Source organism: Lonchura striata, chromosome 10 (assembly GCF_046129695.1).
Source record: "Lonchura striata isolate bLonStr1 chromosome 10, bLonStr1.mat, whole genome shotgun sequence".
NCBI classification, from domain to species: Eukaryota; Metazoa; Chordata; class Aves; order Passeriformes; family Estrildidae; genus Lonchura; species Lonchura striata.
This window is the reverse complement of record NC_134612.1, coordinates 2,878,568-2,895,300: the sequence shown is the minus strand read 5'-3', so window position 1 is coordinate 2,895,300 and position 16,733 is coordinate 2,878,568. Positions and strand designations below refer to the sequence as shown.

Genomic DNA, 16,733 nt, shown 5'->3' with positions numbered 1-16,733 from the left:
CAAGAATAGTTTAGCCAGCAGGACCAGGGAAGTGATCATCCCCTGTACTCAGCATGGGTGAAGTCACACCTTGAGTTCTGTGTGCAGGTTTTGGACCCTCACTTTAAAAAGGACATTGAGGTACTGGAGCATGTCCAGCGAAGGGCACCAAGGTTTAGAGGTTTAGAGAGGTTTAGAACACTTGTCTTACGAGGAGTGGCTGAGGGAGCTGGGGTTGTTCAGTCTCCAGGAGCTCAGGGGGGACCTCCTTGCTCTGTACAACTCCCTGGCAGGAGGCTGTAGTGAGATGAGGCCAGTCTCTTCTGACACGTCTGCAGTGAGAGGACCAGAGGAAATGGCTTTAAGCTGGGGTGGGAGAATCAGATAAAATATTAGAAATACATTTTTCCGTGCTCAGGAGGTCAGGCATCAGAACAGGTTGCCAGGGAGCTGGTGGAGTCCCCACCCTGGAGGCGCTCAACAGGCGTCTCCGCCTGGGGCTGGGCGCTGTGGTTGAGTGGCTGAGGGGCGCAGTGGCAGCGGGCGGATGGCTGGGGCGGATGATGTGGGAGGTCTCTTCCAGCCCTGGTGATTCTGTGATTCTGGAGTTACCCACACAGGCCTCAGCAGGTGCTACAGTTGCCCCTGTGGTGCCCTTGCTGCCAGCCAGGGCTCCTGCTCTCTGGCACTGTGCTGCTCTTCCCAGCACCATGTCCATGCCGGCAAAGCTCTGCAGGGCTGGAGAGCTGTGTTAGCAGAGAACACCACCAGCCTTCTGAAACTAAATGGGAAAAGAAGACAGGTGTTTGCTTGGAAAGCAGCTTGGAAGTCTGGAGAAGTTTGCGCGCACCTTCCAGGTTGCCTGTTTTGCCATGGACATATTCAGGGGACAGCAAAGCCACCTACATGATGCCAGACACACCTGGGCTACCAGACAGAGTGCAGAGCTGCCAAAATCCAGCAGCAGGATAAACAGTGATTTATCTCAAGGGTGCACGTGGAGGACAAGAGGCAGCAGTCACATATTGCAGCAGGAAAAGTTCTGCAGGGTGAGAGGAACACGCTCTACATGAGAGTGTTATGCAAATTCCAGCTCTGGAAACCCCTCTGTTGTGATGGGATAAGGCTTGGGTGACCTGACCCAACACTGAAACTCTGCTTCAGTGGGAGGTTGGTATCCATGTGGCCCCAAGTTATTTTGTAGTTAATTGTGTGAAGGCAAAGTTAATAGCAAGATGAGAGTTATCTGCATATTATAATTGCAAGTGGCTATAAGACTGATTAGTTTATTAAAATATTGTGACAACTTCAGGAGCAAAGTTACAAAGTCATATTCTTGGGAAGTGGTAGGAAATGAATTAACATTATTCCTCTTTTTTTCTCTTTTTTTTTTTTCTTCTTCCTAACTAGGAGTGAAAAGAGTTTGCCTTCTCACCCCAAGGTCAGACTCTGACCAGAGAAAACCTCTGTGAGCTATGATGGGAAACTGCTCTAAGTAGTTTAGTACCGTATTGAAATTTGCATTTTATCTCTTTCTGATTGCACTGGTGGCCATGGGTCAGCCTCAGAATTTGCCTGAACTAAGTGATTAGTAGGTTCAAAGACATATATTGCTGATGTTAGAAATGTATATATATGAGTGAAACCAGTGTTATAATCACTGCTCTTCCTCTGTTTTTCTATGTATCAAAATAAAAAATAAGTAAAAGAGGTTTTTAACTTTGCATTTTAGATACTTGTACCACTCACTTTTGCTTCCAAACACCTATCAGGAGTAATTTGTTTATTTAAGTGACTTAAATATTTTTCTTTGCTAACCTTTCCTGCGCTGTGTTCAAACTGTACATTTTGGCTGTGCTGCTTTTAATGTTTTACAGTGATCCTTTTTGCTCCCTCAGGGTTTGTTTTTATCACATTACAGCTCTTATTTGCATATAGCCCATATGCGTACTTTGTGAGGGAAGATGCTCTGGACTTTGTGTGTTCATTCCTTTTTGGTTTGTTGTCATTCTCATTTAGACAGTTACAATGCATATTTGCTATCAGCTGTGCATCACCTCAAACTTATAAACATGACACTGTGTGACAGCTGGCACAATCAGGTCCTGTAGGGTAGGGTGTCCATGGGGTGGGCTGAAAGAGGATGGATGTGCTCTTGGAATAAAGTATTATCTGGACAGTCATATGGGGTTTGTGTGGTAGAAACAGGGTCAAGAAGGGGTGATGAGGGTGGCTCCTTGAGACAGAGGAAGGCAAAGAGAGGAGGAAGTGCAGCAGCAAAGTGGCTGCAGAGCTGTCCCAGGCTGCCAGACCTCCTTTGGCTGTGAGCCCGGGAAGGCTGTCCTGCCTCGGGCCATGGCTGCAGACACAAACAGGTTGGTTTGTTAATGTCATCCACTGGACAGATGTGTGATTTATTGCACTGCTCTTCTTCAGGATATTCATATTTCTTCTTTAGGATGCATCCTAAAACAAATGCATAAAAAATTTCAGGTAAACCAGCCATTGTGGAAGTTGTAGCAATGTTACTGCAGTCTTTTGCACTCTGATGGTGCTTGGGCAACTCAGTGGCCCTGACAAAGCAGATTATATGTGAGGTTGAGCTGAGTATATTTGGTACTAATTTCCATAATTTCCTGGTAATTTTCCCTTTCGACATGCCAGATCTTTGTGCAACAGTTGGACAGAGCTTTGGCCCTGGGTCCTTGATTTTTAGAATGGGACAAAGGTCCTAAAGAGTACAAAACTTTTGTTTGGGTGATCGAATTGGTCATCACAAAGTGCTGACACTAGTATCTTGCAGGAAGGTAGAGAAAACGGATTAGAAACATACCATAAACGTGAGTATCACAACTTATCTTGCTTAAAATTTGTATTGGTAGATATTGTAATTGGGAGATTAATAATTTACTAAAACACTTGATAGTTTTCATTTTTAAATGAATTTTGAATTAGCAAACAAGTAACAAGTGGATGAAACATTGCAAATTAAAATTAGAGAATTCTTTGGTTGTCTCCTGTGGTTTTGCTCCGTTTGCATTTTTTTTGTGGTAAATGTGTACAATAATAGAAGTTTTCCTAAGAAAAATAATGTATAGAATATTCAGTTATTTTAGTTACTTAATGGGATTTACATTACATTACATTTACAGTTACAGTTCCCTTGTGTGATACATTATTTTGAAGGTAGGCATCTTATGGCTGTTTTTGCAAAGGCCAGGCTTGTGTAAAGGTAACTCCATACACTGTGTGTGTCTGAACTGTTTCAACAGGTTTCTAATACCAGAAATTTTGGGGAACATCTTTGAAGGAAACTTCTGTCGCAATGGCATCATCCTGTCTACAGATTTGTGCGTTGCTGCTGGCTTTAGCAGGATTCACTACATTACTTGTTACTACCATGTCCAGCAGATGGAAGGTTTTGGACACCACAACAGAGCTGGTTACTGCAGACTGGGTTTCTGAAGGTCTTTGGATGGACTGTACAGCAACTGCTTTTGGATCAGTACAGTGCAAGAAATTTCTCTACATGCTGAGTTCAGACCGTAAGTGAGCTCTGTGGTCATGGCAGATGTTTGTAAAATCCAAGGACGGGGTTTTATTCCTTCTTTCTGGACAGTGTGTTAGCAGGCTGGGGGGCACAGAGTGTCCCAGAAGGCACTGCAGTTCTCTGTGCTTTATTTCCACTTGCCTTCTTCTCCATCAGTGTCTCTCACTGAATTAAAGTAACTTCCAGCTTTCAATTTTGTTTCTCAGTGTGGTGTGGCTTGCCCTATGTCACAAAAGAATGAGAAGGGTTAGGACAAGACAAAATCCCTGTCTCTGGTATGATGACATGCCAGAAAAAGGATTGCAGCCAAAATTCAGCCTAAGGATTGCAGGGGTGTATATGCTTTAGGTGTCACCTGTGTCCCTGCATCTTTGTGCTGGGATATCAGGGAGCAGCCACACACTGGAGGTGTCAGAACAGCCCAGTATGGGCTGTATGTCCAGTATGGCCAAATCCTGTAGTGGTTGCAGACAGCTTAAATGGCCACCATGAAACCAGTGTTTCACCCTGCAGTTCAGCTCAGTCACTGCTGTGGCTTTGCTGCCCTCTCTGGTGTGTTGACATAGAGGTATGGGTGATATACAGTAAATCTGAGAATTTTTAAAAAAACAGTTTTGAAAGAAATAGCATCTTTTCACTCAGCCTAATTCTTCAATACAAGCAGATCATAGTTCCGTGACCACTGGTGTTTGTGCTTTGGTGTGAGACAGGAATTATTAGATATTCCAGAACTGGTTTGATACTTTGTGCTAAACCTGTGTACCTGGGTATTTTTTATGGACTTTCTCAGAGGTGGTGAGTTTAGACTAAAATACATCTGTGCAATGGATGCTTCTGTGTTTTCAAGGGTTGACCATGCTAGCAGGGTAGTTACCTGCAGCTAGAAAGAGAAGAAATGTCTCAGTAGGTGCTGGAAAGTATTTGTTTGAATTATTCTGGATTTTAGAAATACCTCTAAACACTATCTTTATGGTAAAGGACTGGGAAGGACTGACATTGAAGTTCTTTCCTCAGCAAACTGAGTATAGAAACAGTAACACTGAAGCCTTTGGAAATGGTACTTTGTTAAGCTTTCTGACTTAAACAGAACCTTGCATTTATTATTTTACAACCTTCAGTTTTGTGTAGTCACTTTATGAGTGATGTTAATATCTTTTCTTTAAGTCTTCCGTGCTTTATAGGTTCCTGATTGCTGTCATTGCTATTTGTCTGGACTTTTCCAGCAGTTTTATTCTGAATGTGCACTGCTTGAACCTTAAAAATATCACAAGTCACAGACTATGACCCTTGTTTTTCGTGTCTCAGGTGTGGACTTCCCTGGAGTCAGAGCTGCCTAACTGTAAGGCAGACCTCTAAAGGGTAAGAGCTTAACTCTCAAGATGCAGCATGTTCATGGTTCTTCTGCAGGCCCCTCACTTTGGTGGCCTCATCTGCCTTCCTAATGAGGAGGCCAGTTTAAAAGTATCAGCATCCCATAATGAGGCCAGAGTTTGTAGCCTCAAAAAGAGGCTAACCACATGCTTCCAAGGATTTAAAAAACATTGCTCATTGTATCAGAGGCAATATCAGCTTTTCACATCATCCTGGTACCTGTTCAGCCCCTCTCCAGAGTCTCCTCTGTGTAGGTACCAGGATGCTTTATATTTCTGGAATTCAGAATGACGAGATGGGACCAACAATGACAGCATTTGGTTCAACTGACTGGGTTAGAGCAAACCCAAAGGAAAGCTCCCAGTATGTGGAAGGTGCTGATGTGAAGCTGGCCACACCAACTCTTAGGCTCTTAGCCGTGCTGGCTGTTATGCCCATTGCCCGACAAGCCACAGTTTACAAAATATAGTGAAGAACAGCCTTATGTTCTTTAACACATGGGAGAGTGATTTTCTGAGGGGAATTATTAAAATGCCTGGTGCTGTGTAGGAAAACTCATGCACTTCAGGTCTGCAGTTTAATATTTTCTGTTTATGTATGTGCTTTATGACTGCCTGTTGAAATACATTTCTTAACTAAGAAGAGATTTTAAAAAAATTACACGCTTCATTTTTGATTTCTATCCTTGGCAGCAGTATAACAGCTGTGGACACTTGATTCAAGGGCCCAACTGAAAGTGCTGCTAGCAGAAGTGATTGCTGAGATCACCAGCACAGCACCAGTGTATAGGTAAATTGGCTGGAAACTCTTTACAGGGCTTTTAATGAAATGCAGATACTCCAGAATACTGGTACAAGGTGTTCATTTTACTATGCCATCCTTTTTCAAGTTGCAGTGACTAAGCAGAAGGAGGGAATTCTGTAAGTCTCCTGAGATCAATTCCTACCACACAGTATCTGGTTTCCTTAAAAGATTGCAAGTTTAGAGCTGCACAGGATCACAGTGCCAAATCTGGTCTTGTTTAAATCAATGGCAATGACCCTAGTGACTGCCATGGGAGCCAAAATGTCCTTGTGGCACTATAATACCCTTTGGCAGTTGAACCTCAGCTCAAAGTGGCAGTGAATTTTGATGAAAAACAACAAATACCTGTTAGGGATGACTTGTAGCTCTCTCAAAGGCTAATTATTCTGGTAGTGTTTACATAAATGCTGTGGAACTGTTACCATATTGCATCATAGCAGAATTATTTTATGAAGAAACTGACTCCATTTCCTGGAGATAAGAACAGGTTATCACTGAAAAAATGGTTAACCACGTTTGGATCCACAAGTATTCTAAAGTATTAACATGAGTGGGTGATGTGAATTGAGGCTACGATTCTATCTAGCCAAGAGCACAGGTAACTAAACTGAATTTAACATATCCTTTGCCTAGAATAGTTTTTTTTTTTAATCCTAAGGTATTCTAACAAACAGATGCAATTTATTGATATATACTATTTTTCTTGTAGCTGTTTTTCTCCATAATTTTATTCCTTTAGAGACAGGTCTGTCACACTAGCTCCTTAATTTCTTTACATTTCAATTCCATGGCATTTCCTTACATTTCTATTGCATTATTACAATTGGAATACATTGTACAATTGTACAGTGTAAGTGGGATGGTTTTTAAGACTGTATGTGTTTAGCTATAGATCAATAGACAGTAAAATATTAATGGAAACCACTCATCCATAAACTTAACCTTCCTGAAAGAAGCTGGCAATACAGTTGTTATGGATTACTTATGACTATAACTCCAAAAACTGCTAAATTTTCTAGCAGAAGTATAAAGCTTCTGTTCCCAAGTTGTTTTTTGCTTGAATCCTCAAGAAATTATTATGTAAAAGCTTTTTGATTTGATAGCAAAAATAAAAATACAAGCAATCCTAATCTAGTGAAAAATCCAGTTGATTTCTGAAAAAGAGATAGAAATAAAGTATTTGGCTATATTATCCCACTTACAAGGTATTTTATAGAAATACTGACTGGACGTTCTAGGCTGAGAAAAAGAATAGGCTCATTTTTCACTTCCTATTAGAAAAAGAATTAATATGGTCACTTTTTTACACACTAATATCTTTATCATGAACTGCTCCCACTTCTTATTGTCATGCCCAGTAAGCCTTATCTATGGGGAAAGAGCAAAGAGCAAAGGTAGACTCATTTTGGAGCGAAACTCAGAGATAAAACAGCAAGGAGGCTTCTGAAAGGCTTCACTTGATTGTAATCTAATTATAAGGATACTTAACTGTTACTACTCACAAGTATGACTGCTACATTGGAAATTGTTGGCTTTCTTTTGTGCTTGGGTGGGTTGGCAGTTATTGGAGCTACTTTGCCAAATAATTACTGGAAAGTTTCCAGTATACATGGTTCTGTGATCACAACATCCACCCTGTTTGAAAACCTGTGGAAGAGCTGTGCAGAAGACAGCACTGGAGTATCCAACTGCAGGGATTTTGACTCTATGCTTGCATTGCCTGGTAGGTGACTTTGGGCAGCCTTGTTTATATTGCTTAAAAACTTATAGGCAAAAAGTAGTAAGGCTTTTGTTTTAGTAATCTGGTAATACTGGAAAATAACTGTCCAAGAAGGACTTTGTGGGCTGAAGTAATAAAAATCTCTCAAGCAGCAGAATGTGTCAAGCATGTTAGGAAAGGCTATAAAATAAGGCAAACAAAGCCAGTTGTTCAAGAATTTAACAGGCATTTAAAGTGGGTTGTAATCTCTTCTCTAGCATCTTGTGGGATGTCTTAGTAGGAGATTTTTAAACTATTTATTTATTTAGAATTATTGTATAGACCTTATTTTGCAATACATCATAGCTAATGTACCATATATGGAGTTTTTAATGTAATAGGAAATACTGGTTTTACCTGAGAAGTGGTAGTGGTTTTTGTGAGTTGACACTGAAAATTGTAATAATTGTAATAATCCAAGAAATACATTATAATACACTATACATATTATAACTTATAGAAGGAGTATATGCTATAAATTAATGTATCATTAGGCTTGTCAACTAATGCTAACTACTGTCAGTTAGTTAACTGACAGCAACTAAAGTTTTCTTGGATGTGGTTTTAAATATAAAGAAATTCTGATCTGCTGGCCCCTGTCCTCTGTATCAGTCTTCATCATAACTGTGGTTGTGGTTTATAATTATAACCACATTATAATTGTGGTTGTCCTCAAATGCCCAACTAGGCAGTATTCTGTGGATACTAAGCATTTTTTAGACAGTAAAGCTATTTTTTTATTAATCTTGAATAATTCAGTATGTAGATACTTACTCAGAATAAAAATGCCTTCCTTCTAGCTGAATTTGCCCTAGGAGGTGGCTAAACTAAATAGGTAGGAGGATACTCCTAATCTGAAGAATGTGTTATATAGGATTAAGTGGGAATGAGGTGTTAAATTCACTTTCTCCCTCAATCTGAAGTAAAGGCTTCTGATTAACAACTTTAACATTTGCATAACAATTCTCTGAAATGGTGTCCAGTATTTAAAGAACAATAAGTTAATCTGTCATTCTTCTCTAACAATTGCTTTTAGTGTGTGTGTGTGTGTGTGTCTGAAGAGGATCATAACCCCATTTAAACATTTTAGCCTCAGTAACAGCAGGATCATTCCATCAGGCATTATCCTCTGCAGAGCACTTCTGTCAGTGTGCACCAGCACTGCTGGCTTAGTAGTTGGACTTGATCTGAAAGATCTTTGCCAGCCTTAATGATTCTGTGATTTTATTTGGTTCTTGTAAAAACCACTCCAAGGCTGGTTTGTAGCTCACTGCCACTGACTCCAGGCAGCATCTTGTCATTGATGTGTTTACACGGGGTGCTGCCTCTGAGAGTATGAGCAGATTTGGGCCATGGGCCCACAGGAGATCAGCATCTGGAGGAAAAGGTGGGTTTGAAAGAACCTGGTGGGGGTCAGAAAAGAGCACCAGGAGTGTTAAAGCAAACAGAACCGAAGACAAGCAACAGCAGGGCTCAACAACATGGAGTTAGCAGGAAGGAGAAAAGTGGGGCCAGAAAGTAAATGACTGGAACAGGCTCTGAAATGAATTTGTTAAGATTATCTTTGATCTGTTACAGAGGAGATCAGTCCTGCAGTTGAGAATAGGGTAGTATAGTCAAGGGGTAAAGATGGGGGAAGCAGAAGGGAAAAACAGCTTGCAAAATTGAAGATAAAACGTTTTTAGAAAGGAAAGATGAAAAACGAAAGTCAGAAGACAATGGATGGTATAACAGTTGAAAGGACAGATGGGCAAAGCAGGAAAAAGGAGGAAAATGGGTTTGGCAACAAGGGCTCAGCAGACAGTGGGACTTCTGAGAAACATCCATAGTGCTTGCAGATATCAACCAAGGCAGATTAAAAATTACCAGGTCAGTTTAGGCGTGTTTCAAATTCCGGTTTAGAAACTTGGCTGAAACTGCTGCCATGATGCCAGGGACTGGAGGGAGGGCAAAAAGATAAAACAAAAGTGTCTTTGTTACCTCTCATCAGAAGGACAATGAATATTTTCCTCGAAAGTTTCCTTATTGGCAACTGAGCTATATGGAATACTTCTGGGTTTTGCTTTATGTATGGGAACAGTCTGACTTGGTTGCTTTTGAGTTCACTAAACCACTACTCTAAATGACAAATATTTGAAATGAGGAGCTTTTAAATGCAATATTGCACAAGACTGAAACAATGACTGGCTACTCCATATAGCACTGTCTGTCTAGTCACAACTAAGTCAAACATTTAATGTAAGTAGTTGCCAAAGCTTTGTAAACTCCCTTTTTTTTGTTGTGGTTTTTTTTTTTTCCCTCTTCTTTTTAAAGTTCCATAGGTTTTTTTCCAGTGTCAGGATTTGGGGATAATTTCTTACAATTGGTGTGGACTAATAAAATGCACTGACTTTTTATCTTGTTAAATAAGCTAAGTTTAAAATAAAAATTTGAGTTTTCTAAATTGTGAACTAAGATCCTCAGTTAAAGCTGTTGAGATTATGGTGTTGTAGTACATTTGTATGAAATCCCTTTCCCATTGGATTGCAAGCAAGGGTATGCTTATGTGTCCTGGAAAGATATGGGGAGTCCATCTAACACTGCAGGAGATCCCAGGACCTGAAATGTGAGTTGTTGGACCCTGCTGGGTGATTGCCACAGTGAAAGATCCCAAATCTGAAAGCAATGTTGTTGAGTACTTACCTTTACAGTATCTTCTGCAGGCAAAAACCTTGAACTGTTAGTGGTATTTTGAGGGGTATTTCCACTTTTACTGCTGTCTTCATTTTTTCTATTAAAGTTTTAAAATTAGTGCTTAACAAAGCGTTAACTCCTCAAATGATTTTAGCCTTTAATTCTGTATATTTATCTCATGAATTCTTATTGCTATCTTTGGTAACTCTTAAGCTTGTAGGACCAGTCCTTTTAAGCCACATTAGGCTGAGATGGAGTGTGAGCATCACTTTGCCTCCTGTCTCTCTGTCTGGATTTTGTTGTCTGGAGAGTTACAGCCCACTCCAGCACAGAACTAGACAGAAGGTTATTGTGGAGGATGTGGAGGTGGTCAGGGAGCAAGAGCTTGAATGCTGGCATCAATGATGTGAGTGTCCAGTTGGAATTCAGGTCTGACCCTTCTGACATATCATAGAAACTGTAGAGTCAAAAAATCATTTAGGTTGGAAGAGAACTTAATCAAGTTAACCAAGTTAGCAGTTGTGACCCTGCCAGGTTGTGATGTTTGGCATGCTTCTCTCACAACAAAGGGGCCGAAATGCCATTTGACCTGGAGCCTGCCAAATGCAGGCTGCCATTTTAAAGGAGCCCCAAATCCCCACGTGACCTTCTTTCTTAGGCTGATTAATAATCTAGTCCTGGTTTTTGTGCAATTGATACCTTGATGTGAAGACCAGGAGCTTAAAGGATGCAGATTTGCCAGCATACCAGATTCTCTAACGTGCCCACAGCAGCTGTAACCTCTCCACAGGAGAATGTCCCAGGGAAGAGTGCTGCAGCTCTCAGACACGCTCACTCCTGTTTGTTACACTGAGTTTGAAGTGCACTGCTAACTTGAGCACCATTCTTTCCTGTCTCTCCCTCGAAGCAGCAAAGCTGGCACCTTTCTCCAGTTCCTCAGTAGTGCCAGAGCCTTGCACACCTTGACTATCACCTGCATTTCAGACGTGTCCTGTGCACTCAGCTGTACACGTGTCAGGAATTCAGAAGGACTTGTGAGTAGGAGGTTTCTTCCTGCTCCTGCAAATGACCATGTATACCACTAGGCAGTTTCACAGGAATGTAAGGGATGAGTGGCTTGGTGTCGTTTTTCAGGATTTACTAAAGACACAAGAAGATTTACTGAGCTTATAAGTGTAGGCATAGTTCAACTCTCAAAACTGTTTGACTTGAAGGCTAAACACACTTGGGTTTTGAGGCTTCTCTGAACCATATGACAAAGTTGGACAAGATTCATTCATTACTGCACCTGTTAATTATGTCACTTCTTCTAATCACTTTTATTTCTTTCAGCACAAGATTAATGTAATTTCTGTATAGATCCTGATTTGTTTTCTCTTTTTCTGTCTTAGCTCACATTCAGGCATGCCGTGCCCTGATGATCACTTCCATCCTTTTGGGATTCTTAGCTGCAGTACTCTCACTGCTTGGTATGAAGTGCACAAACATTGGGTTGAGTGATGAAGAAGGAAAAATGAAGTTTACTGTCACAGGAGGATTTCTTTTTATTTTAGGAGGTAATATCAAGGCTGAAATGAGAGCACTATTGATATTTTGTATGGCTTTCACAGCCAGACTAAATGAAATAAATTTATTTTTGGTTTAAATCTGTTACAGCCATTAAAGGAATAATTCACCTGTGTTCTTCTCTAAACTTCTTCTGGTAGGTCTCTGCTCCATGGTGGCTATTTCTTGGTATGCTGCAATGGTAACTGCTCAATTTTTTAACCAACTGTACGCTGGAACCAAGTAAGTTAATTTATCTTGTCATACCAAACTCCATTGTGTGTTAGCTGCACTAACCTCAGCTGCTCCAGAGTTTCAGAACCTGGATGGATCCCATTATCCAGTCCTACAGGAGTGAAAAATTGTATTCAGGGAATCTTTTCACCTCAGAGATGTTGGTGGGGAGGGAGGAGAGTTTTTTCTGGAAGAGTTAGTGAATGTGTGAGTAATACCAATCCCCATCTGAGGGGGTTTTGTACTGTGTATTTTCTTGAGAGACTAAACTAATGTGTATCTCAATGTTATGAAGAAGAAAAGGCAAAATTCCTAATCTGCTTTGGCATTTAGACCAAAAGAGGTACAAAACTCAAGTTCTGAATAAATAAAGTACCTCAGATGTACATGCAGGGGAAAATCATGTGGAAAGCAGCTTGAGGTTTGTACTAATGACCTGCAGAGAAATCTGCTGCCTTTCTTATACATGTCTATATATTAACAGCTCAGTTTGCCTTATGAGTTAAAATGACACAAAATCTCTGGGATTACCAGCTAGTGCAGTTGCATACAAACAAGTTTTGAGGTATAAAAGCCCTTACTCTTTGTCTGATATAAAAGTAACAGTTGTCAAAACCAAATGGCATCTTATGGCACCTTATCTAGTTGTCCTGTTTGGGAATGAGGAACAAGGGTAGAGGTGACTGCTCCTTTCCTTCAGAGAGGGGGAAAATGAGAGGGAAACATATTGCCTGTGTAATACGAGACATCTATAATATACTTCTACCAAGTATATAAATCATAGATCAGTAATCTATAAATTGCTAGTTGCTAGGCTCGTATTTGAAGTGTTTTGTAAAGTTCCCACCCAGGAATCAGTTCAAGGAAGTCAGAGGTGAAGTGCTTTGTGATAAATCAAAGTACTTTAAGCAATTGCTTCTGTTGTTTGTCAGTTTTCCCTGCGTTTTCAATGAAGTGCTTAGAAAAAAATTGTATTTGTGCAGTTACTTTTTGTTGCTTTATATCCCCTTGAGAGACGTATATGAAGGGTAATAAATGCATTAGAGAACTGAAACAACCGTTGATAAGGAATTTCGGTTAGTTGGATAGTTGGTGTGTTTGATAGTTACCTGCTATAGCTTTGGGGCTTCAACATCAGTAAGTGAATTGCCTGTTAATCAGTTACCAGATATACATTCAGTAGCTAAAGAAATCTTTTTTTTTTCTTTAATATCTAAACTTCATATTTCAGCTATTGATTCACTGAGCAGTTCTTGATGAATGAAATTTGATCATTGGTAAAGCTGGACATGCAGTCTGTGAGACAAATTTAAATTAAATTGTATAGCAGTATTGATCTTCAGTCTTAAGAGACTGGCAAATCTGGTTTTTCAGATTGTATTTTTTGGTCTAATTTTCAGCAAATTAGTGCAGTTGACCTCTGCTAATTCTTAGAGGAGTTTCTCCTACACCTCTGAAGATAAACAAAGTTCTGCAGCTCTCCTATATACTTTGCTTTGGTGTGACATCTACAGCATTATTGTCTGTAGGTGACTGGTGAGCAGAAATGATTGCAGGCACTGGGCAATGTGCAATTTGTACTGCTGGGTTAGTTTGATAATGACTCTCTGCTTGTTCCATGTTTGGAAGTACCTAAAGCAGTGGAGACCTTGTGGCTCCCACGTGCGATGAGATATGGAGAGCTGTGCAAACCCCTGAAAGCCTCCTGTTAGCAATGAATTCCAGAGTCAGAACCTTTGATAACTAAATAGTTGTGTTTCCAAGTGGAAAGAAAACACAAATCTCTGGTTCCATGGTACCTTCAATGCAGTCCATGACCCTCATTTTACTCTTACATTGGGTATCTCAGATAGAGATGTACAGGTGGATTGTGGATGTAGTTTTTGTCTGATCATGAAAATTTATTTTCCTCTTTTTATGAAACTCCTGCCAGACTTTTCCAGTAGAATAGGGACAGTAAAATAGGGAACTATTTTTCAGCCTGAGACATTCATAAATACCTTTCAGCCATACAACCACAGAGGGTGCTAAATATCCTTTAGGATATCTAAGTTTGGAAACAAGCCCTATACAACCAGCTACTTTTAAGTCATCTAGTGTTGTGTCCATAGAAAACTGATGTCTGTGGTCAGCCTTTTCTCAGCATATACAGTAAGATCTGAATCATTCAGTTTCACAAAATCATTTCAGTGACACAACCAATCAAAGGGCAAAATAAGTGTTGTGGATTGCACATTGTCATAATTATTTATTATCAACAATTTGTCAAATATACACAATTACTTATTGCTACTTATCTTTTTGTTGCTTAGCACTCTCTGTACTGTCACTAATTTGGCAGAGCAGCTCTATACAAATAAGAGTTTTACTGAGCAGACACAAAGCCAGATCTCTTCTCTGTTAATTGCTGAAGTGCCTTTCAGTTAGCTGATTTCTATGCAGATTAGAATTTGTTTGCACAGCTTTGTGGTCTTGTTATAAGTTGCTTCCATAAAATCTTTCATGTTTCAGGTATGAACTAGGAGAAGGTCTGTACTTAGGCTGGTCTGGATCTGTCCTTTATATACTGGGTGGGATCTTACTGACCTGTTCATGCAGAGCGAAGGAAAACCAAAATTACAGGTAATCTTGGATTTCTCAGTTGCAGTAGTAGCTGTCAATCACATACCACTTTATACCTGTGCACTACTCTGTCTCTCTCTCACCCCCTGGTGTAAATATGTATAATTTACAAACAGTGCTACGGCATGTCACAAACTGGGGATGCTGTACCAAACATTTGTACCTCCCAGACAGGGATGCATCACCATCAGCAGTCACCTTTAACTTGTATTTGGCAATTCAGGGCACTGCTGATGGTGAAAATGTGTGGTGAAAGAGCAAACTATCACCAAAAGAAAAGTATATAAAACCCCATAATGTATTATGATCCAGTTTCTCTGCAGTACTTATTGTGAGTAAAATATTCACACACTGTTCAATTTGCAGAAAGTGTAAAGGTGTCTGCCAAAGCACATAGAATTGATCACTAGAAACATGGTTTTTCTCTTGTTCTTTATGGAAATGCCTTGTCACACATCAGATCAGGAAAGGTGAGATTTCTGGCCTCAGTATTTAACCTTCCCTGCTTTTTTGTTTCAGTCTTAAATTTTGACACACAGAAGGCCTCTTTTTGAAGGAGAGAGATGAAACAGGCAGAAATAGCAGAGGTCCATGTCTACCAGAACTCAAATAGCTTGGAGGTTGTACTAGCTAAGCTTGAAAGGGTTATAATATGCAAGGAAGAAGCATATTCACTGTTAATTAATTTAATCTTAGGAAAATTACATCAAAATGTAGTAAGTGAGTGTTCCTCTGGTACTCCATTGCCTAATCTGAAACCATTTCAGTTTTATGGTAATATTTCATCAGCCACATTGGACTTTAGATCTTGCTCACCTTCCTTTGATACAAAGTACCAAATGTCCTGAAATGTCCTGAAAAACAAGTAAAACTGATATATGAAACAGAAGTTCAACATGATGAATGACAGTTGAAGGGGTTGGGTGAAGATATTTCTGTTTTCTTTTTTCATCATCTGGATTCCTGTATTAAAACCTGCAGCTTGAACAAAGGTGCTGAGAGCTTCTGCTTTAGGGCCTTGACTGAAGTGCCTCAAGGAAGAGCACATGTGAGTTAGAAATCCAGAGTGTGGCTGAGGTTATGAGGGATGCTGTGCAGCCCATCAGGGACCCCATCTATTCCCCCTGAGCTACCAGAACAATGAGAACAGGAGGCCTCTAATTTCTGCCCTGTTGTGAAGAGCAGGCTATGGGTGGGTTGGATACAAAGCTAACTGAATAACTTCTAAGTGTCTGAAGCCATGGGCATGTGTCTAATCCCTATTATTTGGTATGATTTTTTCTTGATTTACAGTCCCAAGAAGTATGCATATTCAGCAGCCCAGGCAGCTTCTCAGCCACACATGTACCCCAGGAGCTCTGGGACAGTCATAAGCAACAAGGAATATGTCTGAGCTCCCATCCTGCATCCCTGCAGCCTTCATGGGTTATGAACTCCAATAAAGAGGTGAATTCTTCTTTATTTCGGTTCCAAGCTGCAATCCTATGCCTTAATTTGGAGCAGTACCAGGAGGAGGTATGGCTTTCGATGTACATAGGAATGGTTTTCAGATGTAAATAGCTTTCTACAGAAGATGCTGTGATGTGAAATCCTGTGGCATGAAGGTTTTCTGCCTGCTGAGAAGCCTGGTAAAATTTAACCAGAGTGCAGTATCTGCTGACACTCAAGAGCAATGGTTCCTATTTCAGCTGACTCAAACATGTGGAACTGATAGCTGTAACTGACTGCAAGTTCATATGCCTCACAGTTAGAAATGTGTTTTGTTTTCATTAATGTTTAGCTTCCTTCTTTTGTTTAGCAGCTTAAGCTTTTGACAATAAATAAACTTTGTTCCACAGACTGAAACATATTTTTTGACAAGTGGAATTCTCTAACAAGGTTCTTATGTTATACTGAAATCTTTATTATATATGATAGTCAAGGTTTATAAAAGCTACAACATTTTTTCTAGCAAACCTGCTAGAATCACCTTAAAATCTGCAGATGTGCAACAAATTTCTTGTTGGCTGTAATGCAGATACGGAAGATAAACAACACAGAATGAACAAAACACAGCTGGGAGTGGAGAAAGCATCTGGTGTGAAAATGCCTTGTGGTAACTAAGAAAATGATAGCCTAAATTTTCTATTTCTATGGTTTCAGCTTTTAAAATAACATTGCTTTAATTCTGAGCAGTCTTTAACTTTGGGAACTTAT

At 40.0% G+C, this 16,733-nt stretch overlaps 1 protein-coding gene and 1 long non-coding RNA gene across 3 annotated transcripts; one reads left to right on the top strand and one right to left on the bottom strand.

The window, feature by feature from the left end:
• Window positions 1-1,954: 1,954 nt before the first annotated feature.
• On the bottom strand, window positions 1,955-7,127 carry LOC144246796 (uncharacterized). The gene is made up of 2 exons (XR_013340501.1): window positions 3,671-7,127; window positions 1,955-2,445 (listed from the first exon to the last, which is right to left on the bottom strand). It is a non-coding gene; the product is annotated as an uncharacterized LOC144246796 (long non-coding RNA).
• LOC110484839 (claudin-15) lies at window positions 2,711-16,382 on the top strand. 2 transcript variants are annotated; one of them, XM_021555777.3, is made up of 6 exons: window positions 2,711-2,819; window positions 3,252-3,524; window positions 11,528-11,692; window positions 11,843-11,924; window positions 14,427-14,537; window positions 15,831-16,382. In XM_021555777.3, exons 2-6 carry the CDS (start codon window positions 3,305-3,307, stop codon window positions 15,928-15,930), a joined length of 678 nt encoding a protein of 225 aa, XP_021411452.1. In that variant the 5' UTR covers window positions 2,711-2,819; window positions 3,252-3,304; the 3' UTR covers window positions 15,931-16,382. The 2 variants fall into 2 exon arrangements, with proteins under 2 accessions (XP_021411452.1, XP_021411453.1); XM_021555778.3 differs by lacking the exons at window positions 2,711-2,819; window positions 3,252-3,524 and adding an exon at window positions 7,113-7,427.
• The last annotated feature ends 351 nt before the right edge of the window (window positions 16,383-16,733 follow it).